Source organism: Rana temporaria, chromosome 6 (genome assembly GCF_905171775.1).
Source record: "Rana temporaria chromosome 6, aRanTem1.1, whole genome shotgun sequence".
Lineage (NCBI taxonomy): Eukaryota > Metazoa > Chordata > Amphibia > Anura > Ranidae > Rana > Rana temporaria.
Window position 1 is genome coordinate 113,797,020 of NC_053494.1, and position 13,026 is coordinate 113,810,045.

Sequence of the window (13,026 nt, forward strand, 5' to 3'; positions counted from 1 at the left end):
AGGGACTTGCATTGACTTCTATTAAAGAAGTTGTTTGCAAGCTGCGCTGAGGTTGCGTTGTGCGGGGCGGCTTCAGAGTCGGATGACTTTGAAGCCGCCCCTGTGTGAACAGGCACTAACTTCATCCCACCCCTGACCCTGAACGTAAAAATAAACTCCTAGGCCCGGATTCACAAAGGGTTTACAACGGCGTATCTCCAGATACGCCGTCGTAAGTCCGAATGTGAGGCATCGTATCTATGCGCCTGATTCAAAGAATCAGATACGCCAGAATTTGTCCAAGATATGACTGACGTAAGTCGCTTACGCCGTTGTATCTTGGGTGCATATTTACGCTGGCCGCTAGGGGCGCTTCCGTAGATTTTTGCGTAGAATATGCAAATGAGCTAGATACGCTGATTCAGAAACGTACTTGCGCCCGTCGGATTTAGCTACGCCGTTTACGTAAGGCGTCGGTCCGGAATAAGTTTACCACTCATAAAGCAGGGGTAAGTCATGTTAAGGTATGGACGTCGGAACAGCGTCGTATTTTACGTCGTTTGCGTAAGTCGTACTTGAATGGGGCTGGGCGTATGTTACATTCACGTCGACAAAGCATTGAGCCAACGTATCTTTGGGAGTATTTGCGACGTGACTCTGAGCATGCGCGCGCATACGTCGTTCGTTCCCTCATTTACATGAGGTCACGGCTCATTGTAATACAACACGCCCACTGCCTTGATAATTTGAATTAGGCGGGCTTACGCCGGCCCATTTACACTACGCCGCCGTAACTTAGAGCGCAAGTTCTTTCTGAATACGGTACTCGCCTCTCCAAGTTACGGCGGCGTAGCGCATATGAGATGCGCTACGCCTGCCGAAAATTACGCCGATCTTTCTGAATCTGCCCCATAACCTTAAAGTTTTACTAAACCCACAACAGTAAAATCAGTGTGCAAATGCAGTAAAGCATGTTTGTTATACTCTCTGTGGAAATCTCTACATTGTGTAAAAGGGCTGTTTGATCTTGTCTCCTGTGATCTCGCCTCATTATAGAGGCAAGGGAACAAACTGCACATAATCAGTTTGGTGTGTATTGCTAGAGTTTTTTTCTTGTGAGAGTGCATGTGATCAGTACAGGGCCAATCAGCACTGTCCAGACAGGGGTTCAGGGGTCCTGCAGTCTTATAGAACAGTGAGAGCAGAATGAAAACTCCTCCTACAAGCTTTAACAAGTGCTCAGCCAGACACTCATAGGAGTCACATGACTGCTACAGCATATACTGCTGATGAGAAAAGGTAATTAACAGTTTATATTTACTAAAACTATTGCATGTCCATGTTCTGTGTACTGTGGGAGACCAGATAAATTAATAGGAAGGGTCCTGGGTTTAGTAACACTTTAATTCCAAAAGTTAACTCGGACCCTAAGCTCAATTAGCTGGTTTACAAACCAGGTATTTCCTTATGAATAGACTGTATTAATGGCCAAAGTTGGTGTCGCTTGCAAATTTTAGAGCTAACATTGTGGTGACAAAAAAGAGCACTTTGTAAACTTCACCACCGGGTAATTTTCTTTTTTATTATTTTAGATCAGGCTAAGCAACCCAAAGGTAATGACCACCTTCCATGGAGAGAGAATCACATGGCACTCTCCATCCACACTTCAAGAACTTCTGGAGCTGAAGATGAAGTTTCCCAAAGCTCCCCTTGTAGTTGGGAACACTACTGTAGGTGAGAAAAAAAAAACAAGTGTCCCTTTTATGCTTTTTGTGTGGCCTAAAAGAAAAAAAAACTGTTCCAAAATGTGTATACTGTATAAGTACTGCTTATGCCATTACTGAAAAACCTGCTTCCAATGATTGGGCACTATTAGCTAGATTCAGGATGGCGAGCGCATACTTGCGGCGGCGTAGCTTAAGGCATTTAGGCTACGCCGCCGTAAGTTAGCAAGGCAAGTACATGATTCACAATGTACTTGCCTGCTAAGTTACGGCGGCGTAGCCTAAAGCGGGCGGGCGTAAGGGCGCCTAATTCAAATTTGGCTGAGGGGGGCGTGTTTTATGATAATTAGGCTTGACCTGACGTGATTGACGTTTTTTTTGCAACTGCGCATGCGCCGTGCGCCTACATTTCCCAGTGTGCATTGCGGCTAAGTGCGCCGCACGGGCCTATTGATTTCAACGTGGACGTAAACCACGTAAATCCCTATTCACGGACTACTTACGCAAACAACGTAAAAATTTCGAATTTTGAAGCGGGAACGGCGGCCATACTTTAACATTACTATTCCAACTATTTGATGGAATAACTTTAGGCCTGCTAATGCGTTACGTAAACGGCGTAAATGTACTGCGGCGGCCGGGCGTACGTTTGTGAATAGGCGTATCTACTGATTTACATATTCTACGCCGACCGCAATGGAAGCGCCACCTAGCGGCCAGCCTACATATTGCAACCTAAGATAGGACGGCGCAAGCCATCGTATCTTAGGTATGTTTAAGCGTATCTCTGTTTGAGAATACACTTAAACATAGGTCGGCGCAGATTCTGAGTTAGGTCGGCGTATCTACTGATACGCCGACCTAACTCTACCTGAATCTAGCTATTCATGTTGAAATTATAGTTGCCTGGGCAGTAGTTTGGCCCAGAGAGATTTGTTCAAATTCATGACTCTTTTCCAGTCTCGCTGGTTGCATGATTTTCCCTCTGATGGAGGGTGTCGCTGTCACCGCTGGTCAGAGTTAGAAAGGCAACAGGCTGGATGCATTGGGTGCCTCTTTCCCAGAAGCAGCCCAGAGGCCGTGGTCAACCCGCTGTGCATTCTGGGAGTGGGTACTTAAGGGGCAGACACCATTTTGTGGGGGTTCGTTATCTGATCCCACCCTGAGGGCCCTCCTGGCATCAGGGATGCGTTTGTAGTTACCGCCTTGGGGCCACGTTGGCCTGAGGCCTTGCAACTGAGATGTAGGGCCAGGAGCTACTGGGTCCTACTGATCCAGGGATGATCCTGTGTCGCCTTACCTGCTGGAAGGGACCGAGCATTTGAGGACTCAATTGGAGGATATATGCGGATCTCAAAGTTTATCTCACAGTGCTGATGGAACGGCTGAAAGATCCTGGCACTGAGAGCGGAGTTCTACCTTCACCTAGTCTGTGGCAGAGACTATCGAACAAGTTCTATAATTCACCTAGTCTGTGGCAGAGACTATCCTTTGATCAAGCTTCGCACCGGCTGCTAGACCAGTGAGAGTGGGCCTATCCGGTGGTCGCTGTGTCCAGTGTGGAAACGGCTGTTCCTCTGGACCTAAAAAGAATATCTGTGGTTTGCGAGTCAGATGCCTGACTCTCCCCTAAATCTCCATCCCTCTTTTCTGAAGTTGTCTTCAATTAAAAACCCTCTCTACAGGGGGAGAAAAAGAGACTTGGTGTTTGGTGAAGACATTTCTTCCTTTGACTACTTCTTCAAGGAGAATGCCTGAGACGAGTGCATGGAACAGTAAGGTAACGGCAGGCCCAAATCTAAACCAGCAGCTCCTTCAGGGGTAGTGCTACAAATAATTCTAGTGAATTTTGAAAGTCCCAAAGTATGTTCTTCCCAGTATTTGAGAAAATAGAATGTTCAATAAAATACCAAATAAAGTGGAGTGGGAAGAGGGTAATGTTGAGTGCTGAACACTTGACGGGTCGGAAAATATCGACTGTAAGAAGTATTGAAAAGTTTCTTGTGCCACAATATTGGTTGTGTTTGTTTTATAATACTAAGGTGTATTACCTTTTGTGTACATTTTTTTTTTTCAGGGATTCAGATGAAGTTTGAAGGTGTTTTATACCCAGTTATCATCTCCCCTGTAAGAATTGGTGATTTGTACGCTGTGTCCACAAGTAGCCAAGGTAATTTATATTCTTCTTTTTTTTTTTAGATTTTAGAAATCTATATTGACACCAAGATCTACACCAAACTTTAAAAGAACAGGCAGCATAATCAAAAATGTCTGGGTTAATGCTGTCAGAATGAATAAACCCCCTTCTGTAGGGGATTCAGTCTTGAAGATCTAGGTTCTAAGCTCCAAGGCCTGACTACCTTCCCAAAGATATTATGAGAGGGGGTCTCTGTCTCCTTATTGGATTTAACTTTTATATCATGGAGTATTCAGAATGAAGAGTGGAACTACATTATCTCACTAGGATAGTAGAGACTGGGTAATGAGAACAGAGCTGTGATGAGGGTGGGGAAAGCCTTGAACGACGGGAGATAGAGGAGATGCTGTTGTCTTTTTATGAAGAAGTCCGTAGATTACTTAGCCATCCAATAACTCCACACTTATTATACAAGCATAATTAGGACTGGCCTGTTAAGATGCAATATAATGTATTTTTTGGCTGTACTTGACTATGGGATACATTATGCTTGGCTTCATTGTCAGCATGGTTGTTTTTTCTTCCTTTAGCCTTCCTAGCTTAAAGTGGATGTAAACCCTCATATATACCCAGTGAAGTGAACAGCCCCAGATGATACACAGAAATGAAACCAATCTCCCTACATAAGTTTTACATGTATATCTGCTGTCTTCAACTTTCTACACTGTTTGGAAAAGTAAACATACATTGTGTTAGAAGTGTTTCTTCCTTTTTTAGCAGTGGGAGGGGAGTCTGGGCATACACTGTGCCAGGAGCTGATTGGAGGAAAGGCACAACCCCCCCCCCCCCCCATCCACATCCGCAGAGGAACGAAGAAACATGCAGAGCTGTATTGTTAATAGACCAACTCTCTGCTAATCTATCTCTATGCACCCACCCCAACACACATTTCCAGCTGCTTTTATCTCCTTTGTTGTAGAACTTGTAAGAAGTGACTCTGCTGATTAACAGAGAAACAGAATAGCAGAAATACACAGGACTTAGTGTTTTGGAGAGAGATAAGTAAACACTACAGATATATGTGCCTAGGTCAGATTTCATGAATGCGGTTACATCCACTTTAAGATGCATTTTAATAAACTTATTTATTTATTTATTTTTGAAAACGGAAAAATAGTGGAAGATCCAGATTGAATATTATTTTAAACATCTGAGACATTTTCTAAAGACACTTGTGTTTTTTTTTTTTTTTTAGGGATTACAATTGGAGCTGCAGTCAGTCTTGCACAAGTTAAACACATTTTAAATGAGAGTGTTTCCAAGTTGCCACAGCATAAAGCCAAGATATTCCATGCATTACTGCAGCAGCTGAGAACGCTGGCCGGAGAGCAAATTAGAAGCATGGCTGTATGTATACTCGGTTTTGAAATGTTCTGCAATTATTTTATATATATATATATATATATATATATATATATATATATATATATATATATATATATATATATATATATATATTATTTTATAAAAATAGTTATTATTCTCAATCAGGTAAATAGCTATTTATGTACTGAATACTACTTCCATTTCATTCTAATCTAATGTTTGTAATGTATTTAGTGTCTTGGAGGGCATGTCATCAGCAAAGGTTCAGCAAGTGACCTTAACCCAGTTCTTGCTGCAGGGGGAGCTACACTAAACTTGGTATCCAAAGGTAATTATTCTGTTGTCCAGAAACACAGGTCACATACTGTTAGCATTACTGTAAACCTGTTCTCTCTATAATAAAACTGTATTGCACCGTGTAGTTCAGCTAATATTGTTTACATAAAAGATGGCAAGCTTGAAGTGGACTTTTCAGTAACTTTACATTGTATTAACTACTTGCCAACCAGCCGGCGGCAGTTATATGGCGGCAGGTCGGCTCTGCTGCGCGAGGTCACGTAGATCTACGTCACCTCGCGAATCAGCCACTAGGGGCGCGTGCCCCCCGCTCGCCCCTGATCCCGACGCGTGTGCGATCACCGCCGGGCACCCGCGATCGCTCGTTACAGAGCGATAACCGGAAGCTGTGTGTGTAAACACACAGCTCCCGGCCCTGTCAGGGGGGGAAATGACCTATCGTCTGTTCATACAATGTATGAACAGCGATTTGTCATCTCCCCATGTCAGTCCCACCCCCCCCTTCAGTTAGAACACACCAAGGGAACATGATTAACCCCTTCCTCGCCACCTTGTGTTAATCTCTTCACTGCCAGTGCCATTTTTCAAGTAATCAATGCATTTTTATAGCACTGATCGCTATAAAAATGCCAATGGTCCCAAAAATGTGTCAAAAATGTCCGCCATAATGTCGCAGTACCGATAAAAATCGCTGATCGCTGCCATTACTAGTAAAAAAAAAAATATTAATAAAAATGCCATAAAACTATTCCCTATTTTGTAAACGCTGTGGGCCAGATCCACATACGAAGTACGCCGGCGTATCTACTGATACGCTGGCGTACTTTCAAATTTCCTGCGTCGTATCGTTGATTTGAATCCTCAAAACAAGATACGACGGCTTCTGGGTTAGATCCGTCAGGTGTACGTCTTCGTACGCCTTCGGATCTAAGATGCAATACTTTGGCGTCCGCTGGGTGGCGTTTTCCGCGTCGGGTATGCAAATTAGCGATTTACGACGATCCACAAACGTACGCGCGGCCGTCGCATTTTCTAACGTCGTCTGTAGTCAACTTTTTCCGGCGTATAGTTAAAGCTGGTATTTTTCGGGGTATACATAGAATTGCCATGTTAAGTATGGCCGTCGTTCCAGCGTCGAAATTTAAAAAAAAATTTTTTGCGTAAGTCGTCGGTGAATAGGGATGGACGTAACTCACGTCTAAGTTAAAAAAAATGACGTAGTTGCGACGTCATTTAGCGCAATGCACGGCGGGAAATTTAGGAACGACGCATGCGCATTTCATTCGGCGCGGGGACGCGCTTTATTTAAATGAAACCCGCCCCCAACCTGCCCAATTTGAAATACACCGCCAGAAATACACTACGCCGCCGTAACTTACGGCGTGAACTCGCTGAGGATTCGAAAATGCAACAGGTAAGGTACGGCGGCGTAGTGTATCTCTGATACGCTGCGCCAATGTATTTCTTTCTGGATCTGGCCCTATAACTTTTGCGCAAACCAATCAGTAAACGCTTATTGAGATTTTATTTATTTTTTTATGAAAAATATGTAGAAGAATACGTATCGGCTTAAACTAAGGAAAAAACAATTTTTTTTATAGATTGTTGGGGGATATTTATTATAGCAAAAGTAAAAAATATATATTTTTTTCAAAATTGTCACTCTATTTTTGTTTATAGCGCAAAAACGAAAAACCGCGGTGATCAAATACCACCAAAAGAAAGCTCTATTTGTGGGAAAAAGAGGACGCCAATTTTGTTTGGGAGCCACATCGCACGACCGCGCAATTGTCAGTTAAAGCGACGCATTGCTGAATTGCAAAAAGTGGCCCGGTCATTGACCAGCAATATGGTCCGGGGCTGAAGTGGTTAATGTGTTTCCAACAGATCACAATATAAAGCAACAATGGACTTTTTAACCACTTAAGACCCGGACCTTTAGGCAGCTAAAGGACCTGGCCAGTTTTTGCAATTTGGCACTGCGTCGCTTTAACTGATAATTGCGCGGTGGCTCCCAAACAAAATTGGTGTCCTTTTTTCCCCACAAATAGAGCTTTCTTTTGGTGGTATTTGATCACCTATGCGGTTTTTATTTTTTGCGATATAAACAAAAATAGAGCGACAATTTTGAAAAAAATGCAATATTTTTTACTTTGTGCTATAATGAATATCCCCCCAAAAAAATGTCCTCAGTTTAGGCCGATACGTATTCTTCTACCTACTTTTGGTAAAAAAATCGCAATAAGCGTTCATCGATTGGTTTGCGCAAAATTTATAGCGTTTAGAAAATAGGGGATAGTTTTATTGCATTTTTATAAAAAAAAAAGGTTTTACTACTAATGTCGGCGATCAGCGATTTCTTTTTGTGACTGCGACATTATTGGACAATTTTGACACATTTTTGGGACCATTGTCATTTTCACAGCAAAAAATGCATTAAAAATGCATTGTTTACTGTGAAAATGCCAATTGCAGTTTGGGAGTTAACCACAAGGGGGCGCTGAAGGGGTTAAGTGTGACCTCATTTGTGTTTCTTACTGTAAAAAATTGGATGGAGTACAGCGCTCAGGGTGTTTGCACAAAACAATCAACTAAAGGGTTAAAAATAAATAAAAATAAAAATAAAAATAATGATAATAAAATTGATTAAAAGGATCGATTAGTTTGAGATAAAAATCACAAAACACATTGGGGATATACAGTATGACTGTTCATAATCAAAAATCCATGATAGGTTCAGTCCCAGCAAAAATGCCTAAAAAGGCTGTGATTGATGAAAATGAGGAACTGATGTGGTTGAAGGCAGTAGTTCAGGGCTGCTATCCAGGAGCGAAGCCAGCTCGGTGTATGCAAGAGAAAGACAAAAGAGGGAAGCGCCTCTGAGTATGCTGCTTTTAATTTAAAACATAAAAATATATCCAGCACTTACATCATAGTAATATGGTGCAGTCGTGGAAGCTGGCGTGCATCTGTAGCAGACAGTCCGCAAAGCGTCAGAGCTGGGCAGCCGGAGAGAGCCGGGGAGAGAGACGGCTGAGTCCTAGTTGTTGTGCCGCTGCTGGGCAATGGATTCATCAGCTGTTGCGTGACGTCAGGTCGGACGGAGGCTGAGGGGGACCCTATAAAAGGGAACACACGATCAATGACGGCGCCACAGTGAAGAACGGGGAAGCTGTGTTTACACACAGCTCTCCCCGTTCTTGAGCTCCGGGGACCGATCGCGGGACTCCAGCGGCGATCGGGTCACGGAGCTTCGGACCGGGTCGCGGGCGTGTGCCCGCGACCTACGGCTGGGCACTTAAAGAGGACGTACCTGTACGTGCTTGTGCCCAGCCATGCCATTCTGCCGACGTATATGTGCAGGAGGCGGTCCTTAAGTGGTTAAGCTATATCTTTTTATCTTTATTATATATACTGTATTTATACCTTTTCTCAGGACTTTTTCTCAGGGGAAACTTGGTGGAACTCAGTCCCACCACCTCTGGCTCAGACCCTTGGGGGGGGGGGGGGGCGCTCACCACAATCACTTGTAAACACAGAAGTTAGGTTTCTGTGTTTACAAGTGACAGCTCTGCACTCTGTGTGTAACCCCCCTGAACTCTGCACTCTGTATATAATGCAATCCTGGTATTTGATGCCCCTTTTAGACCCTCCTACTGTTCGTGAAATTTGACTTACCACACCACTATTTGATGTGATTTGGAGGGTGTGGGTGGGTGGAGGAGTTTTGGGGGGTCGCGGTTGTGTTCCAGCACCTATTGTTTGAGGAAAAAAGCCCTGACTTTTCTCGATCTTCAGGCAAATTTCTGCCTGGTTTGAGAAGTTGAGCCTGGGAGAATGAGGCCAGCAGACTGCTGCATTTAAAAGGAAGCATTTCCTCTGTCTCCCTTTTTACTTTTCATCACTCTACTACACTGTAACCTAAACAAATAGCATCATAATGGTTACCATGTGAAACACCCTTTCACTTTCTTTTTGTTTTTATAAATTGTTCACTAAAAACAATGACCCGTCATAGAGAACTGGTGTTAGAGGACCAAGAAAACCTTCTTTCTTTTTTTTTTTTTACAAAGGCAAAATTGTGTGCCCCTCTCAATAAAGAGCTGATCCATGTACAGAGCCAACCCATGTGATCAGCTGTGTCCAATCACAGCTGATCACATGTAAACAAGGAAATGCCAGTTATCAGCTGACAGAGTGTGAGGAGAGCCAATCTGTGGCATTTCCTCAAAGGGGAGACCTGTACTGATAATCGGGGGACTGATCATCAGTGCCCTGATTATCCGTGCAGCTCCAACAGTGCCTCTCATTGATGCTAGTCAGTGCCCATCTGTACAGCCAATCTGTGCCCATCAGTGATGCCAGTCAGTGCTGCCTTTCAGTGCCCATCGGTGCCTGCTCACCAGTGCAGCCCATCAGTGCCCATCATTTACGCATATCAGTGCTGTCTATCAGTGCCACCTATCAGTGCTGCATATTAGTGCCGTATCATCAGTAAATGTTAGTGCCGCCTCATTAATGCCAATCAGTGCAGTCTATCAGTGCCCATCAGTGCAGCCTCATCAGCGCACATCAGCAAAGGAGAAAAATAACTTATTTACAAAACAAGAAACTTTTTTTATAAAAAGTTTCTCAAAAATGTTGCAAAAATCTGGGGATGGGGTTTGATGCACTATTTGAAGACTCTTCTCCTCCCCACATGTGGGGCCTTCATGTGGATTGCAAATTTCTAGAGGGACATTTTTTTCTCAAAAGTAGATGAAAAAAGCAACTAAAGAGCTAATTGTAACTTGACTAAAATAATCTACACAAATGAGAAATCTATTTTGTGGATTGTTTTCCTGACTGTAGCCAATGTGTTTTCTATTGTACTTTTAAGCAAATGTGAAATTCTTTTTTTTTTTTTTTTGCTGCTCCAACTTCATAACTAAAATATCTAATCCTAAAATTTGTGTTCCGTTAACTACATGTAGGTAAAACACGGACAATCCCACTGGATGGCTCCTTTTTCTCAGGTGCCTCTGATTTACACCCAGGGGAAGTCTTGCTGAGTGTCTTTATACCTTACTCAGAAAAGGTAAGTCTTAAAATGTAATTTCCAACTTGTGTTTAAACTTTTAGGTAGATTCAGGTAGAGTTAGGCCGGCTTATCAGTAGATAAGTCGACCTAACTCAGAATCTACGCCGACCTATGTTTAAGCGTATGCTCAAACAGAGATATTCTTAAACATATCTAAAAAAAGGACGGCTTGCGCCGTCCTATCTTAGATTGCAATATTTTGGATGGCCGCTAGGTGGCGCTTCCATTGCGGTCAGCGTAGAATATGTAAATGAGTTGATACGCCGATTCACGAACGTACGCCCGGCCGCCGCAGTCGATTTACGCCGTTTCCGTAAGGCATTAGCAGGCCTAAAGTTATTCCATCTATTAGGTGGAATAACAATGTTAAAGTATGGCCGCCGTTCCCGCCGCGAGATTCAAATTTTTTACGTCGTTTGCGTAAGTCGTCCGCGAATTGGGATTTACGTTGTTTACGTCCACGTCGAAATCAATAGGCCCGTGCGGCGTACGTAGCCGCAATGCACACTGGGAAATGTAGGCGCCCGGCGCATGCGCAGTTAAAAAAAACGTAAAAAAACGTGAGGTCAAGCCTCATTACCATCAAACACGCCCCCCTCCAAGACATTTGAATTTGGCGCCCTTACGCCCGCCCGCTTTAGGCTACGCCGCCGTATATTAGCAGGCAAGTACATTGAGAATCATGTACTTGCCTAGCTAACTTACGGCGGCGTAGCCTAACCAGGCTAAGCTACGCTGCCGCAAGTTTAGGCACTTCTCTCTGAATCTACCTAATTATCTCCACCTTTTTTGTGTTGACTCTAAGGGGATGATTTACTAAAACTGGAGTGCAAAATCCTGGTGCAGTTGTGTATTGTAGGCAATAATTTTCTAACTTCAGCTTGTTCAATTAAGCTTTGACAAAAAAAATGGAAGCTGAATAGTTTCTTAGCAGAACTGCACAAGATTTTGCACACTCCATCCTTAGTAAATCAACCCCTATGGCTTTTTAATATGTGTGTTAATCTGTATGAGGCTGGGTTCACACTGGTACGACAAACGCTCTGACATCGGGAGCTCATATCGCATGACGTGTAAAAATCAATGTTTCCCTATGAGAGCCGTCTTAACTGGTCCGACACAAGTCGGTCCGACTTTGAAAATGCTCCCTGTACTACTTTAGTCCGACTTTGGTCCTACTTCAGCCCATTGAATATCATTGAAGTCGGATCAAAGTAGGATCCTTGTCCTTACCATCCGACTTTTGACATCCGACATGTGATTACAGCAGCAGTAAAATGAATTTATTTCACTCTAGGATTGTTTTGATTGGTCAAAGAACAAGTCAGACTATCACAAAGTTGGATCAAAGAAGTGTTCTGTTCATTCAAGTCAGATGGATGTAGAACCGATGTTGCAGATGAAAGTCATATGACTGTCGTGTCGTATCAGTGTGAACCCAGCCTAAGGCCCCTTTCACAGTTGTACGGCTTCAAAGTCGCACGATTTTACCACGATTCGCGGCCGTGATTTTGACAAAAGTCATACGACTGTGGATCCGACTTTGCCCCACAACTTGAGATATGACTTCAATGAGCAGGGACGCGACTTTGATCCCCCAATAATTAGGGGGAATTCCACGCAAATATAAAAAAAAAAAAAAATGGCATGGGTTCCCCCTTCATGAGCATACTGGACCCTTCGGTCTAGTATGGATTTTAAGGGGAACCCCCTTCATGAGCATACTGGACCCTTCGGTCTAGTATGGATTTTAAGGGGAACCCCGACACCGAAAAAACGGTGTGGGGCCCCCCCAAAATCCATACCAGACCCTTATCCGAGCACCAGCCCGGCCGGTCAGGAAGGGGTGGGGACGAGCTAGCTCCGTTGGTTGTCGGGGTCTGCGGGCGGGGGGCTTATCGGAATCTGGGAGTCCCCTTTAATAAGGGGGCCCCCAGATCCTGGCCCCCTCCCTAGGCAAATAAGTATGGGGTACATCGTACCCCTATGATTCACCTGGAGGAAAATAATGTAAAAAAAAAAACACACGACACAGGTTTTAAAAGTAATTTATTAGGCAGCTTCGGGGGGTCTTATTCCGACTTCGGGGGTCTCTTCTTCTGCTCTCCGGTGCCTTCTTCCTTCTGCTGGGCTTCTTCGCAATCTTCTTGCAGCTCTTTTACTAGCGGGGTGATCCCGGTCTTCTGCACCGTCTTCTCCGGTGTCCTTTTTGCCGGGCTTCTGTGCTATGTTCTTGGTGCTTTTTTACTAGCGGGGGCCCGGTCTTCCGCGTCGCCTTCTTCTCTCTTCTCTTCTTCGATGTTGACACAATGCTTCCTCCCGCTGTAATGCCAGATGCGCGGTGCGCAACTAATTTTATAGCCCTTTTATGACGTCACAGTCCCATCATGCTCCGGGTGGTGACGACATAAGGGGGCGGGTCA

The 13,026-nt window shown here is 43.9% G+C and overlaps 1 protein-coding gene across 2 annotated transcripts in view; it reads left to right on the plus strand.

Moving 5' to 3' along the window:
- Positions 1-13,026, plus strand: part of LOC120943720 (aldehyde oxidase 1-like) — a 213,843-nt gene that overhangs the window by 91,175 nt on the left and 109,642 nt on the right. For both annotated transcript variants that reach the window (XM_040357196.1, XM_040357195.1), the window contains 5 exons: positions 1,572-1,713; positions 3,781-3,873; positions 5,096-5,247; positions 5,461-5,554; positions 10,497-10,600. In XM_040357196.1, coding sequence (XP_040213130.1) covers positions 1,572-1,713; positions 3,781-3,873; positions 5,096-5,247; positions 5,461-5,554; positions 10,497-10,600 — 585 coding nt within the window. The remainder of the gene's footprint in view (positions 1-1,571; positions 1,714-3,780; positions 3,874-5,095; positions 5,248-5,460; positions 5,555-10,496; positions 10,601-13,026) is intronic.